We start from the raw sequence: 15,613 nt of genomic DNA on the forward strand, positions 1-15,613 counted from the left end.
TTCATATCCCAGGCTAATGGTACCAATATACTATATAGCTAAGGATGAACTTGAACTTCTGATCCTTCTCCCTTCACTTCCCAAGTGCTGGGATTACTTGCAGGCATGTGCTACTACACCAGGCTTATGCTGTGGTAGGGATCAAATTCGAACATACTAGGCAAGCATCTTGCCAACTGAGATACACCCCAGCCTTGCATATCTTTTTTTTTTTTTTTTTTTTGAGACTTACGAGTGGAGAAATTCTTTTAGAAGCGATTAAATTGTCTTGGCATGGGGCAGATGTAAAAGTGGCACAACCCTGTGTCAGTGAAGTGTTGTTCATTTTTAAATGGTTAGTGTTAGGTTATGTGGCTTTCAACTTTATAACAATAATAAATGGAAAAAAGTCAAGAAGAAGGTGAAAGTAAGGTCAAGAGATAAGTAAGACCTGAAACATGGTTAAAAGATGTCTGTTCTTCATCCTAGAAAAAAAAAATTCACAGGGACAATGTTATGATTCTTTTTGATTTTTCCTGGAACGCCTACAAGAGAGAAAAGGAAGAACAGTACGACACACTCATATCCATGTTTCCTTTCTACAAATAGGTTGGTGAGGCAAAAGTGTAGCTAAGAGTCTGAAAACAAAGATGAACACTTGCCTGTGGCAAATGATCAGTAAGAGGAGAGACTTAAAAAAATCAATATGAGAGCTGGAGAGATGGCTTAGCAGTTTAGGCGCTTGACTGTGAAGCCTAAGGACCCGTGTTCGACTCTCCAGATCCCACATAAGCCAGATGACCAAAGGTGAAACAGGTGCAAGGTTTCACCAGGCCAGTAGGCGATTCAAGCATCTGGAGTCCAATTGCAGTGGCTGAGGCCCTCGTGGGCCAATTTTCCCTCTCTCTCTAAAATAAAAATATTTTAAAAATCAATATGAATCACGCAAAAGAGGGCCATCATATGGAAAATGCTGCTGAGAGTACCAACGATTCCAGTGGTCAGAACAAAAATTAAAGGAGAAACGATGAAAAGTAGATCTTAGATGGGCGTGGTGGTGCATGCTTTTAATCCCAGCACTTGGGAAGCAGAGAAAGGAGGATCGCTGTGAGTTTGAGGCCAGCCTGAGACTTCATAGTGAATTCCAGGTCAGCCTAGGTTACAGTGAGACCCTACCTCACAACAACAACAACAACAACAACAACAACAACAACAACAACAAAAGAAAGAAGGAAGGAAGGAAGGAAGGAAGGAAGGAAGGAAGGAAGGAAGGAAGGAAGGAAGGAAAGAAAGAAAGAAAGAAAGAAAGAAAGAAAGAAAGAAAGAAAGAAAGAAAGAAAGAAAGAAAAGTAGATCTTGATTGAGTGTAGGGAAGAACTTCCTGTCAGGCAGGGCTCCCCAATATGTCCCCCTTCAGCAGAAGTGTCTGGAGGGTCAAGGAAGCCCACTGTAGCTTAGGACCAGAGGACCACTGTGGTGGGATGTATTGGGTTACTGCCAAGGCCTCTTGTTTCTTTGTGATGCTGTGTTTCTAAGGGACCTCACTTTTTAAAATATTGTATTTTTTATTTATTCATGAGAGTGTGAGGCAGAGGGAAAGAGAGGGAGAGTGAGAATGGTTGTGCTAGGGCTTCTTGCCACCAAAAATGAAAAGGCACGTGCCACTTTGTGCATATGGTACTATGTGGATTTGGAGAATTGAACCCAGGCTGGTAGGCTTTGCAAGCAAGTGCCTTTAACCACCAAGTCATCTCCCCAGCACCATCCACTTAAAAAATAAATAAATAAACATTTAAAAAGGCTATCTTTGTTTTAAAAGCCAAGCTTGCTCACAGGCATAGGCGTTGGCTTTCAAGTGTGAAACTGTGTGGGCATAAGCACCGTGTGGGTTAGGGAGTCAGTGAGGAAAATCGCTCAGTGCAGTTGTTTGGTGTCATAGAAGCAAATGTTTAATTGTCTGACAGACTCTTGCAAGTTTGTCTTGTTTACTATTAGATTGTGACTGTGATAAAAGTCTTATGGAAAGGCAGCATTGGGCTCTGTTTAGCTTGGAGCAAAAAGGCCCCATCATTTTCTTCTAATTAAAGCCAGTTGCTTCCAGAAAGGAAAGAACAAACTGGATCCATTTTAAAAGGAAAAAGCTCCGCTTTACTTGGGAGGCCCCTCCAAAGGGTCAGCACAGAATTCCAGAGCATAATTCAATTATGCACAGAAGTAGCCTTTGGGACAGGGCAAACGGATAATGACTTTTCTTTGAAATAATCCTATGTCCCAGCCTTTGGAAACCCAATAAAACATCTTGATGTCACATAATTTAATTCCAGAAAATTTTTACGATGAGGGGTTGAGATTACCAAATCTTTGTTTTTTGTTTTTCTGTACCACACTTGACTATGCTTTTGTTATAGAAGACTTAAAACTGGCCATCTCTTATGCCTGGAATTTATTCATATAAATATTTAGGTTCAAACAAGGACAGCTTAGAGAAAAGTATATGAGAAAGTCAATAAATCTGCTTAATTCACATCATCTGTGTATACACAATGAGAAAACTGGGGAGTCTCATCATGGAAGCTGGTCACAAGCGCCTCATCTGCCTCTCATGGGAAAATTTGTTTGTAAAGAATGACCTGAATTTCATTTGGGGTGTACTAGCTTTCTTTCCTTATCCCCCCAAAGTACTACCAAGTTAATACTGAGTGGTTTTTAAGAAATAAATTTTGTTGCTATGTCTAAAAACATTAAGTTTATTATTTCCAAGTCTCTAGATCCCTAGATTACTTATTTCCAAATTTGGTATTTCCATGATTCTACCCAAGAGAGCAATTTTGTCTCCTATTATAAACATTCAGCTTTTACACATTCATAAAAGTAGTGTGAAATAAAAATATTTTTTAAGGGCTGGAGAGATGGCTTAGTGGTCAAGTACTTGCCTGTGAAGCCTAAGGACCCCGGTTTGAGGCTCGATTCCCCAGGACCCACGTTAGCCAGATGCACAGGGGGGTGCACATGTCTGGAGTTTGTTTGCAGTGGCTTGGAGGCCCTGGTGTGCCCATTCTCTCTCTCTCTCTCTCTCTCTCTCTCTCTCACTGCCTCTTTCTCTGTCTGTCACTCTCAAATAAATAAAAAAATAAAAAAAATTTTTTTAAAGGGCTGGAGAAAAGACAATGGTTAGGGCACTTGCCAGCAAAGCTAAAGGACCCAAGTTTGGATTCCCCAGGACCCACATAAACCAGAAGCACAAGGTGGCACAAGTATCTGGAGTTCCTTTGCAGTGGCTATAGTGTGCCCAATCTCTTTAGCAGTCTCTTTCTCTATAAATAAATAAATAAAATATTCTTAAAAGTTAGTGTGAAGTGGTATGGTATAAGGTGTGTGTGTGTGTGTGTGTGTGTGTGTGTGTGTGTGTGTGTGTATACAGATTCTGGTATAACTTTAAGGGCACTTCGGAAATTTCTCTAGAGGATATTTTACTTATTTCATTTCTGTATACAAATTTTGAAGAGGTCATGAAAGGTAAATTTCATGTTGATGCCTACTGAGTAGTCTGAGTGAAACCTTCCTTTGATGCTTTGTCTGCACTGTGATAAGTTAAAGTTTGAAATCTAGGACACTGGATGCATTCAGTTCACTACTGAACTGCATCTGTACCAGACTTTCCTTTCATTATGATTAAGACAACCTCAAAGTTACAGTTTTACCACCAGTTCCTCTTCTCGTGTGTTAACTACACTAATGGTATAGTGTACGAAGCAGGCTTCCTGGGTACCAGCTCCCAGGCATTCTGGATGCTTTTCCTGACGTACAGTGCAAGGCTCTGCTTGTTCCTTCCTCGGTCCCTGTCTTAGGAGGGAGGAGATAGCGTCTTCCCCTGCGTCAAGTGCAGGCTTGCTTCTTCTGGCTGGAAACCGATGGATCTTTCAAACTGTGTTTTTTCATTCTCTAGCTGTAATATAAATGCATTGGCTGTGCATGTTCACCTGGCATCTCTGGAACTTGAGATTTATATACAAGGGAACCCAGGCCAGTGCAGTGATCTGTTACTTGCTGGGCCATGAATAATAAATAATGTCCTTTGTCACACCTGCTACCATCATCTATGAAAGGCTAACTTGCTAGTTTATAAATAGAGTTAGATCTCAGACCTCGTGGCTGACACTGGGTATGTTGAATCAGGTATTAAGCAATATTACAGAACACTGATGGGGTTAGAGTGAGGAAGGGGAGGCATTTAGGGTGTGAAATTTCAGGAGGTTCTCACTTTCAGGTTCATGCAAGTATGAAGTGTCATCCCTGTATTTACATAACCCTGGCAAAGAGTGCCACCTTCAACTTGGGGAATTGGCATTTGGTCTTATGTAGCCTCACTTGTGAAGAGAAATGCAATTCAAAACTATCATGAGATATCACTTCATTAGCCATGAAAATGTGATCAAACAAAGATTAGAATTGGAACTAGAAAAAAAAACCCAGAGCTGACATGGGAAGTTCCATATGCTATTGTGTCATAGTAACGGGTACTCACCTGGGTGACAATTCAACACATCGAATCAGGTTTAAGAAGAATGCAGCCCATGGCTCAGAAATTCCATCTTAGTTTTCTTCCTTTCTTTCTTCCTTCCTCCCTCTCTTCCTTTCTTTCCTTCCTTTTTTTTTTTTTTGTGTGTGTGTGTTCATGTGTATGAGTGCAGGCATGTAGGCTTGTGCAGGACATAGCATGTATGTGAGGGTCAGAGGACAACTTTCAGGAGTCAGTTCCTGCCTTCCATCTCGTTTTGAAGCAAGGTCTCTTGTTATTCATAGCTCCATTCACCAGTCTGGCTGGGCTTCGAGTTTCTGGGAACCTCTCTTGACCCTGCCTCCCATCTCTCTGTGGCATGCTGCGGGGATGGCAGAACCACAATTCTGGCTGCTTTGATGGGCTCTGGGTCCAAAGGCAGGTACGCATGCTTGGGCGGCAAATGCTTTAGGCACGGAACCATTTCTCCAGCCCTTTGGTCAGCACCTCCTAAGGACAGTCTTTGCATATGTGCTGAAGGTCGTAAATATGCTGTGGTGGTCTGAGTGAGGGGTCCCCATAAACTTAGGTGTTCTGAATGCTAGGTTCCCAGCTGATGGAGATTTGGGAATTAACGTCTCCTGGAGGCAGTGTAGTGTTGGGGCTGGGCTTATGGATATTATAGCCAGTTTCCCCAGGCCATTCTTTGGCACACTCTCCTGTTGGTATGGTTCACCTTATGTTGGCCAGGGGGAGATGTCCACCCTCAGTTCATTCCCATTGTTTTCCCTGCCATTGTGGAGCTTTCCCTAGAGCCTGTAAGCCAAAATAAACCTTTTTTTTTTTCCCCACAAGCTGCTCTTGGTTGGGTAATTTCTACCAGCAATGCGAACCTGACTGCAACATATGTGAATGTTAGTGCAGCAACAGAAGACAAATGAGCAAATATAAGTATTCTTGTATTTCTAGGGAGGCATCCTCTACGGAAATGAAAATGGAAGAAGCAGGCCTACGCAGTCTGTACAAATCTCAACAAGAAGTTAGTTTCCTGGTTCCCCGTGATGGATCCTCTACAAGACCCGGAGGACCAGCCAAGGTTTGGCTCAACGTGTTTGGAGAAAGAAAACACTCAAAACTGAAATGATTTTGCATGATACCCCCCCCCACCACCGCCCAAGTGTATATGGAGACCCAGTTAAGCAGAGCGGGTACCAGGCAAGGCACCCCCAAGACCAGAATTCGATCAGACAAACGGAAAGCCCTGGGTGAGGCTGCACACTCACGGAGGCATGCGTGAGGATCCGTGATGGCCTTGAGGGGGTCCCTGTAGAAAAGGGGTCTGCATCGGTCGCAGTGCTGCCCCTCGGTGTGGTGCTGGCAGTCCTCACACACCCCGCCACTCAGGCCCCCACTGGCCAGGTACACAGCCATGTCGAAGTGACAGCGGTCAGAGTGGCCGTTGCAGTTGCACGCTGTGGAGGGAGAGGAAGGTGTGTGAGAGCCCAGAGGCTTGCTGAGCCACGTCCCCATGCGAAATGTGGTCCCTAAATGCTTAATTCATCCTTTTGAAATTGTGGAACAGCAGCAAAAAAGTCATTGAGGTCATCTAGAAGTCACAGAGGGAAATAGTTTTGATGTAAAAAGTAGTAAAAGACTACTCTTACTGACTTACACTTTGTAAATTTGAATTTTTTTTTTTTTTTGAACCTGAAACACACCTTATAGGCACTGGGTTTCTTGAAGAACTACTGGAGCTGAGCGCCTTCAGTATCTTTCCTACACAAGAGCTGGGAGGCGGCCGCAGGTCATTTTTATCCCATCTGGGGCTCAACCAGAGGAGCAGAGGCCCCCACCGTCTGCTGGAGGAATTTCCTTGTCTGCACTGCTCCTGGTGGTTTGTCCCTGTGAACGGCTGAGCTTGCCTGTGTTCTGCTGTGTCTTGCTTACTGTGACTGTCACAGGTGCTGAATTTTTTAAAAACTTTTTATTTTATTTGGAGAGAGAGAGAGAGAGAGAATGGGCACACCAGGGCCTCCAGACACTGCAAACAAACTCCAAATGGATGTGCCACCTTATGCATCTGGCTTATGTGGGACCCAGGGAATCAAACCTGGGTTCCTTGGCTTCGCAGACAAGTGCCTTAACTGCTAAGCCATCTGTCCAGCCCTGAATTTTTTTTTTTTATTTAATTCTGTTTTCATTCCCTCTAGCCTAAGTCTGGGAAGAGAAATTCACTAATGAGTTCATCAAGATTCAGAGGCCTTGCAAACATGATCTAAAAATAATACTTTGTTATCATGAATATTTCTTTTTCTCTTTTTGGTTGTTTAAGGTAGGGTCTCACTCTAGCCCAGGCTGACCTGAAATTCACTGTGTAGACTCAGGGTGGCCTCAGAGTCATGGCAATTCTCCTACCTCTGCCTCTCAAGTGCTGGGATTAAAGACATGCACCACCACATCTGGCAATGTTATCCATTTTTCATTCTTTTGTGCATACATTTTCTTTTTTGTTTATTTAAAAAATTATTTATTTATTTGAGAGAGATGGAAGGAGATAGAGGCAGAGAGAGAGAGAAAGAATTGGCACACCAGAGCCTCTAGCTACTGTGAACAAACTACGGATGTGTGTGTCCCTTGTGCAACTGGCTTATGTGGGTCCTGGGGAATTGAACCTGGGTTCTTGGGCTTCACAGGCAAATGCCTTAACCACTAAGCCATCTCTCCAGCCCTTGTGAATATTTCATAAAGAGCATCCTAGTCCATCACACCCAATCCTGGACCTCAGTCATCCTGTCACTCTACACATGTGCTTAAGGTCAAGGTCACGTTCATGGCATGGATAACTATGTGAGAAAGTGGTGGGGGTCCTGGGACCAAACTTAGTGTTCACTGGATGCTTAGACTTGCCCTGTCCTTGACTGTTTTTTTTTTTTTTTTCCCATTACAAATTCTCTGTCCCTCCTTGACACTAGGCCAAGCAACAAGCATGTTATTTCACTTAAAAAATAATTTGGGGCATGACTGCTGAAGCTGGTGATTGTTCTAGAGGTGTGTGAAGCAGGTAGGCTACCCCACCACTGCAGCCACAGAGTCATCCCCTCTGTGGCCTGTGCCTCCCACAGAGGAACTACACAGAGCACAGTCAGTCAGTGAGAGCTTCTTTTCACCCACGTCTGCAAGTACTGTCCTGCCGGCCCACGGCTCGCCTCCAAGGAGCATCCTGGAAGAACTCTTTGCATCTCTCACAGTTGGGACCTTCTGTATTGTGCTGGCAGACACAGTGACCATGAACCTGCATTGTGGGGGATGGAAAGAGTGTTAATACTGGGAATATGGTTGAGAACCAGGGAGTTATTATTTAAATGGAAAATGAAGTCACAAACCATGGGTATGCTCTTACTCTTAGTTCCTTGTGACAATATTAACTCAATCTTCTATTACTTAAAAAACTTTCTTTTTGGGCTGGGGAGATGGCTTAGTGGCTAAGCGCTTACCTATGAAGCCTAAGGACCCCCATTCGAGGCTTGATTCCCCAGGACCCACGTTAGCCAGATGCAGAAGGGGGCGCACGCATCTGGAGTCCATTTGCAGTGGCTGGAGGCCCTGGCACACCCATTCTCTTTCTATCTGCCTCTTTCTCTCTCTGTCTGTCGCTCTCAAATAAACACAAAAATTTTAAAATAAAAACTTTCTTTTTAATAAATGTTTTATTATTTGCGAGAGAGAGAGAGAGAGAGAGAGAGAGAGAAAGAGACAGAGAGAATGGGTGCACTAGGGCCTCCAGCCACTGCAAACAAACTCCAGATGCGTGTACCACCTTGTGCGTCTGGCTTATGTGGGTCCTGGGGAATCTAACCTAGATAGATCCTTAGGCTTTATAGGCCTTAATTGCTAAGCCATCTCCCCAGCCCTATACTTTCAAAACTTCAAAAATTAGTGACCAAACAGAATTCTGTTTTTGGTTTTTCTGAATTCTAGTTTTGGGGTGGCCTATTGCAGCTCTGAGAATGATGAAGAGCAGGATGGGGAGGCCGAGTTTGGGCTGGTGGGAGCATAGGGGAGACAGGGAGTTAGAGAAGAAGGAAGGAGCTGGAGAAGGATGTGACCCTTTGGGGGCTTCACAAAGTTGTTCTACACAGTCCACAGAGAGGAGCTGTGCTTCCAGAGAAACACAAGTGGCTGTGTGGGAAGGAGCAGTGGTTGCAATGACTCCCACTAATAACTAAAAAGCTCCAAGCTGGTATGGTGGTGCACACCTATAACCCAGGGGCTCAGGAAGAGGAGAAAAGATGGTCAGGGGTTCAACTCCAGCTTCAGCTACATAGGGACTTCAAGCCTGTCTTGGAATACATAAGACTCGGTCACAGACAAACACACAAACTCAAGTTGATTTAGCAGACATGCCCCTGCACGCGCACACACACACACACACACACACACACACACACACACACACACCTCTTGGGTTAGAATATGGTACAGTGGGAGAAAATTTGCTTGGAATATTTAGGGCCCTGGGGTTTATACCCAGTACTACAAAACAACAACAGCCACAACAGCAAGTACCTTTTCTGTCACATCAGCCTGTGAGGACTCGTGCTAAGGATGAGAAAGCTATAGTACTGAGGGTTGTTCAGAGCACAAGAATGTCACTTGGGGCTGGTGGGTTTTTACCATCCAAGATATTACTAAAACACATTAGATTTCAGTATAGGGTTCACACCCAATCTTCAATACATTTTATTTTTTTTGTGTGTGTGTGTGTGAGAGAATGAATGTGAAATTACAGTTCACATTGAGAACCCTCCATATCCTACAAAAGGAATAACAAGAATAGGAGCAAGATGAGATACCCTGAAATCATAAATTCTATGTTCTGCTCATGAAGCTGGGCATGGTGGTGCATGCCTTTAATCCTAGCACTCTCAGGAGGCAGAGGTAGGAGGATAGCCATGAGTTCGAGACCACCCTGAGACTATATAATGAATTCCAGGTTAGCCTGAGATAGAGTAAAACCCTATCTCAGAAAAAAACAAAAACAAAAACAAGAACCCCCCCCCCAAAAAAAAACAAAACAAAAAAACACACCTAAGTTCTGCTCATGAGTTCAAAGATGCCCTCGGGTGGCAGAATCCACAGACACCTCTGGCTGGAGGAACTGCAAGGTCGCTGGCGGCCATAGGAGCATGCTTAGTGACATCTGCCTCAGTGCAACACTAGCACTACCAGGAGCTGTCGATGTTCACGTAGATGTCTGGTCTATGTTCAGCACCAGGACGGGAAAAGCCAGAAGAGAACTGACGGCTCTTAGGATCAACAACTCACCATCCCCGGAGGACTGAAGGTGTCTCCCCGCACCCTCTGGATAGGGTGGCATTCACTGGCGTGGCCGTTGCAGAAACAGCTTCCCCGAACCACCATCTCATACAGAGCATAGTAGTACTTATCCAGCGAATCATTCTGCTGCCTTCCAAGAAAAGTGTCTCCGAGGGTATGGAGCTTGGTGAAGTTTATCCTCAGGTTTGTTAACGTCACAAGGTCTTGAGAAAGAAAGTAAAACCATGGACAAAAGCATGATTCAACTGTTTAGGTTGAAGGGGCTCTCCTTGACTGACACCCACTCAGCCTACCGTGGAAATGCAATGACAACGGGCATACTGAAACAACATGTGGAGAAAGGATATGAGAAAACGTGAAGCAATCCATACCCTGGATTTGGGGGCTGTAAGGGTCTTCTATTTCAAAACTGGGATCCAAAACTTTTAAAACAACCTGTAAGACAAATATAAATAAAATTATAGTACGTTAGCCCAAAACATAATTGTCTAATGTTCTCTTAGAGAAGAAACCTTGACTTGGCAAGAAGGCTGAGCCTTTGCCTCCCAGCGGGTGAAGGATGTAGATCATCACGCGGTTTACTGCGTGGGTCAAAGTACCAAGAACAAAGATGACGGGAAAGGATTCATCAGCCAGTCACCACTGGTGCTCGGCGCCTGGGTGTCCATGTGGACTGGCGTGGAGACCGCACTGCTGGGGAGGCTCCTGGGCTGGGTGAGGATGGATGGATGGGGGATCAGGCAAGACAGCCTCACTGGCTTGGACCTGGAGTTGTCCTCTGCCACGCTTCTTTCTGCTCGAGCCGCACCCTGACCCGCTGTCAGTCACCAGCGTGGTGCAGAGGGAGGTTCTCGGAGATTCTACTTGGGTGTGTTTGCACAGCAGGCACAGGGACAGCCAGCTCAGGGACGCTGCAGGGCTGTCTGCTTTGCAAGGCTTGGAAATGGGTCTCCTGTCCTTTGGGTGTCCCAGGCCACGGTGGCCAGTTTAGATTTCAGTCTTTCAGTGTGGCATTCACAGTTACTGCTGATAATGCATCTGTTATCATTCTTAGGTACTCTTCAATTTAGACACTCTATAAAGTTTTATATTTAAGTAAATACTACTTACACTTCTTCCTATATTTAAGTTAGTCACATTTAAAAAAATGTTTAATTTATAATAATATAAATCCAAGGAAAGAAGTGGTACCTCGCCCCCAGTTGAAGGTTCAATGTCTGAGTATCTGGAGTCACAAACAAGGTCTCCCACTCCCTGGGCCTGGCCAGCTGTGACGTTGGGAAAGGAGGCAGCACAGTCTTTTGCAAAATATTTGAGCACTTTCCAGGTGTGTCCGAAGTCTGTGGAACGTTCTATCAACATTGCAGCAGGTCGGAAGGTCTACAAAAATAGCAAGGAAAACTAGAAATGGCTTACAAACGCAGATTCCATAATTTATGTCAATTTTTTTTTGAAGCAAGCCCACCTGACTGGCCTTTGTTTTTTAAATGAGAGAGCAAGAGAGAGAGAGAGAGAGAGAGAGAGAGAGGGAGGGAGGGAGGGAGAGAGAGACAACTGGCGCACCAGGGCCTCCAGCCACTGCAATCGAATTCCAGACGCGTGTACCACCTTGTGCACATGTGTGACCTTGCATGCTTGCATCACCTTGTGCATGTGGCTTATGTTGGATCTGAAGAGTTGAACATGGGTTCTTAGGCTTCACAGGCAAGTGCCTTAACCACTAGGCCATTTCTGAAGCCCCTACTTCAAACATTTTCAATTCCATTACTTCTAAGCTTTATGCATATCTTTTAAACATCTACTATGCAACTGATATACCTAGACTCCATTCCAGGCATTTACGAGCCCACAGAATCTAACTACATTTTGAAAACACTTATAGCTGTGTGAACTGTTAATGAGAGAAGGGCATGAAAATTGAAAAGTTAATATTAACATTTTTATAACAATTTCCTATGGTTCTCTTTACCTAGAATAGTTTTCCTCAGGCAAACTCTTAAACATCCTTCTCAGCCCATCAGGGAACTATACCTCAATTGCTTCAAGCACCTGGAGCCTCTTCAACGACGTTCCCCGGCATTCTAATCACACCTGCCTTTCTGTACTCATCACTACTTTGTGTTACCGTTTTCTGTTTATTTGTGTGCATCCACGACTAGGGGCAACAACTGGTGATTTTTATTCAGTTTTATTTTTGTCTTATATACACTTTTTTATTGCTAAAAACTAATTACAGCCTGATATTGAAGTTAGAATTTTGGCAAGTGATAAATGACTGGCTCTTGTATGTGGCCATCCTTAGACTGATTTTAATTCCCCTCATGATCACAATCTCTTTCCTTCTCTTTCTTCCTTCCTTCCTTCCTTTTTTTTTTTTTTTTGAGTTTTCAAGGTAGGGTCTCGCACTAGACCAGGCTGACCTGGAATTCACCATGTAGTCTCAGGGTGGCCTCAAATTCAGGATGATCCTCCTACCTCTGCCTCCCAAGTGCTGGGATTAAAGGCGTGTGCCACCACGCCCGGTTTACTGTGTTCTTTTTTAATTCATTCAAGAACAAGGCATAGGTGACAAAATTTGGACCTGGACCTATTTTGGCTTTTGTTCTCTGTAAGGAAGCCAGGAAGTAAACTTCCAGCTGAACACCCCTCACTTTGGGAATGGTAAAGTGGGCTGCAGGGCTGTTTGCACCTTAAAGGTCAGTATAAGATGGCTGAACTGGAACAGGGTCTCCAGGTCCAGCCTGATGTTGACATGATCAAGACCTAGAGAAAAAAAACAGAGAGAAGAAAATCAGTGATTTTTGAGAGATCCCTGCTTATTATGTTAAACCCCACTACGGCTACTGTGATCAAATCCCTGAGAAGCCCACATGCCTGGTGGCCCACGTTCCCCAGCAGAGGACTGTCCCAGGAGATCCATGCAGTGTAGCAGTGTAGGCTCTACCCTGACTGTCCACCTGCAGGGTTGGGAGGTAACACATATGGCCACTCGGTGGCAGTGTTACGCATGCCACAGGGAGTTCCTGACATTTCCTGCCAGTGAAAGGAGGGTTCATTGAATGCAAGCAAACCCAGAGAAAGTGGAGCTAGCAGGCCCGAGCCCCACGGAAAACAACACACCCCTTTTTCTCAACAGCTGCCAACAGTCACCCGAGCTAGACTTCTGTCACTTAGCATACAACACAGCTTGGAATTTTCCCCTTGGAGTGGGTATCTGTGGGCTATCCTGTGACTGAGGAGGTGACAAAAATCCTGCCAGGATGTCTATGCTGAGCCACTTAGCCTTCATTCATCTCCAGCTCGACATGCACCTGCTTGAGCTGGACACCATGAAGGTGCCGCACCCCCCGGAGCTACGCTGGCCAACAGAGGACACGTATGAGCTGTGTACATAATAAGAATTTCTAGCATGTATTTTTAATAATGGACAAAGAAATGGTTAAGATTGACTCTTTTTTTTTTTTTTTTTTTTTTTTAGTTTTTCAAGGTAGTGTCTCACTCTAGCCCAGGATGATGTGGAATTCACTATGTATTCTCAGACTGGTCTCAAACTCATGATGATCCTCCTACATTTGCCTCCCAAGTGCTGGGATTAAAGGCATACAGCTTAGATTGACTTTTGATAATATAAAAAGCAACATGTCAAAAACATTTCAACATGTAATCAATATTTTAAAAATTGGTAATGTTTTGTTATATGCTTCCTCCCAGTTTACATCTTAGAAATCGGGGTGTTTTCATACTGACAACACAGCTCAGTTTGGATGGGCTGTGTTTCATGTGCTTAGTGGTCACATGTATCTAGGAGTCATGTGACCTGGCAATGCCATGCTACCCAACAGTGCTGGGCTGTGGTGAATGGTGGAGAGACAGTTTCAGGGTCGGTGGCTGCAGAAAGCTTTGCCCCATAGCCACCTCCCAGATGGGGGTTTCCACCTCTCCACTTCCCCTCTCCACAGCGCTTTGTGGAGGGTCGGGAGAAATGACTCAGTGGTTAAGGCACTTGCTTGCAAAGCTTAAGGACTCAGGTTTGATTCTCCAGTACCCACATACAGCCAGATGCACATGGTTGCACATACATCTGGAGTTCATTTACAGTGGTTAGAGGTCCTGGTGCACCCATTCTCCCTTTCTCTCTCTCTCTCTCATAAATAAATAAATAATAAACAAAAGAAACTTCAAGGCACTTTGTGGAGAACTCCTGTTCTGCATAATCAGTCTGACAAAGAGGCATTCCCATCATGAGGACAAATAGAACAAATTTTGGACAGAAGAGCTATTAGGCATAAATGACACTATTCATTCATCAATGAAGATGGGCCACTGTGACAGAACCAATCAGAGATAAGATTCACAAGGATCTGCTAAGTAAAATGACATTTATTTGACACCAATCATGCATTTGTTGAACAGATGATATAGGAAAGTAGTTTCAAGGTATACTTGTCCAAATATGTACTTTTATCCTCACAGTTTGCTCTGATAGTATAGAGTATTATAAAAGAAGTATGTTTAGGGCTGGAGAGATGGCTTAGCGGTTAAGGCATTTGCCCACAAAGCCAAAGGATCTAGGTGTGATTCCCCAGGACCCACATAAGCCAGATGCACAAGGTGGCACATGCGCCTGGAGTTCATTTGCAGTGGCTGGAGGCCCAGTCTCTCTCTGTCTCTTTGTCAAATAAATAAAATATATTTAAAAAATATGCTTAGGATTCTGAAGATACAAAAGTATCACATAGAGATATGGCAAATGGAATAATTTTATGGCCAAGGAACAGAGGCCACTGGGCGTGAGGGTGACCCCACATGGATGCAAGGGGTGGTCCGCAAGGCCCAAGGCTGGGTAGGCTGAGAGGAGTCCCCCATGTTGTCCACACTTACAATGGGCCTCTGAAAATACAGATGGTTGTGGCCAGTGTGGATCTCAACACCACAGCTGTTCTTCACAGAGATGGGCATGCATCCAGGAAAGCAAGAAACTCGATCAGCTGCCAATTATCCTTTCAATTCAAATTTCACATTAATCTTTGGCTTGCACAGAGAAGTAAGCCGTTCTTTCTCTCCATTCGTCTGTCTTGTAGTGAAGAGGGAAAGCCTCCTGTGTTCATTCTTAGCCCTCTGCTGGTGTTCATTTTTTATCAGTGTGTTTTATATTAGGCTTAATTTACCAACACTTCATAAATATTCTTTTATATCTTAACAAAGAACAAAATGACACAGGGTTCCTTACTTGCTCCACATGGAAAGATGGAAACATTCTGAATAATGTGCTTAAATGCACTTTGATTTACCTACAGGAAAATATTCTTTCTTAATATGAAAATGCAATTTGTTCTTACAGGAAGCTTCACGTTTTTGGTGGACAACATCTTGCCATGACATTGTTAAAATTATACAAGGAGAGAGGCATCTTATTAAAATATGAAGAAATGAAAGTCTGAAAGCAACTTAATCATACCGTTCTCAGACTGCCACCATTTCTTTTCTCTGTGTGCTTCAAAGCTTGTAATTACATTGTCAATGGTGTGGCTATCGGGCTGAGTGTAGGGATTGTACGGAGCACGGGAGTCACAAAGGAAGCATTTTTGTTCCCCCTGGAAGACACCATCATTAAACTTAAAAATAAAGAATTGCAACTATGATTGTTGACCTGAATTTAAGAACAAGCTGTACTCATTATATTTAATCTTTCAATCTGACTAAAAATAAAAAAAAAAACAGAGGAAATAACAGGACATCAGTTTTTCCATCAATAGGTGCTTAAATACAATAACAAAATAAGTCAAAATATGAGCCAAA

The 15,613-nt window shown here is 43.8% G+C and overlaps 1 protein-coding gene across 1 annotated transcript in view; it reads right to left on the minus strand.

Annotated features, from left to right (window-relative positions):
* The window catches only part of Lamb4 (laminin subunit beta 4), a 106,785-nt gene that overhangs the window by 76,181 nt on the left and 14,991 nt on the right, over nucleotides 1-15,613 (minus strand). Inside the window, exons 3-9 of the mRNA XM_004652675.2 lie at nucleotides 15,273-15,408; nucleotides 12,504-12,577; nucleotides 11,006-11,194; nucleotides 10,186-10,249; nucleotides 9,803-10,017; nucleotides 7,649-7,769; nucleotides 5,761-5,949 (exon numbers count right to left, since the gene is read on the minus strand). Of these exons, the coding sequence (XP_004652732.2) occupies nucleotides 5,761-5,949; nucleotides 7,649-7,769; nucleotides 9,803-10,017; nucleotides 10,186-10,249; nucleotides 11,006-11,194; nucleotides 12,504-12,577; nucleotides 15,273-15,408 (988 nt within the window). The remainder of the gene's footprint in view (nucleotides 1-5,760; nucleotides 5,950-7,648; nucleotides 7,770-9,802; nucleotides 10,018-10,185; nucleotides 10,250-11,005; nucleotides 11,195-12,503; nucleotides 12,578-15,272; nucleotides 15,409-15,613) is intronic.

This window comes from Jaculus jaculus, chromosome 16 (assembly GCF_020740685.1).
Source record: "Jaculus jaculus isolate mJacJac1 chromosome 16, mJacJac1.mat.Y.cur, whole genome shotgun sequence".
Lineage (NCBI taxonomy): Eukaryota > Metazoa > Chordata > Mammalia > Rodentia > Dipodidae > Jaculus > Jaculus jaculus.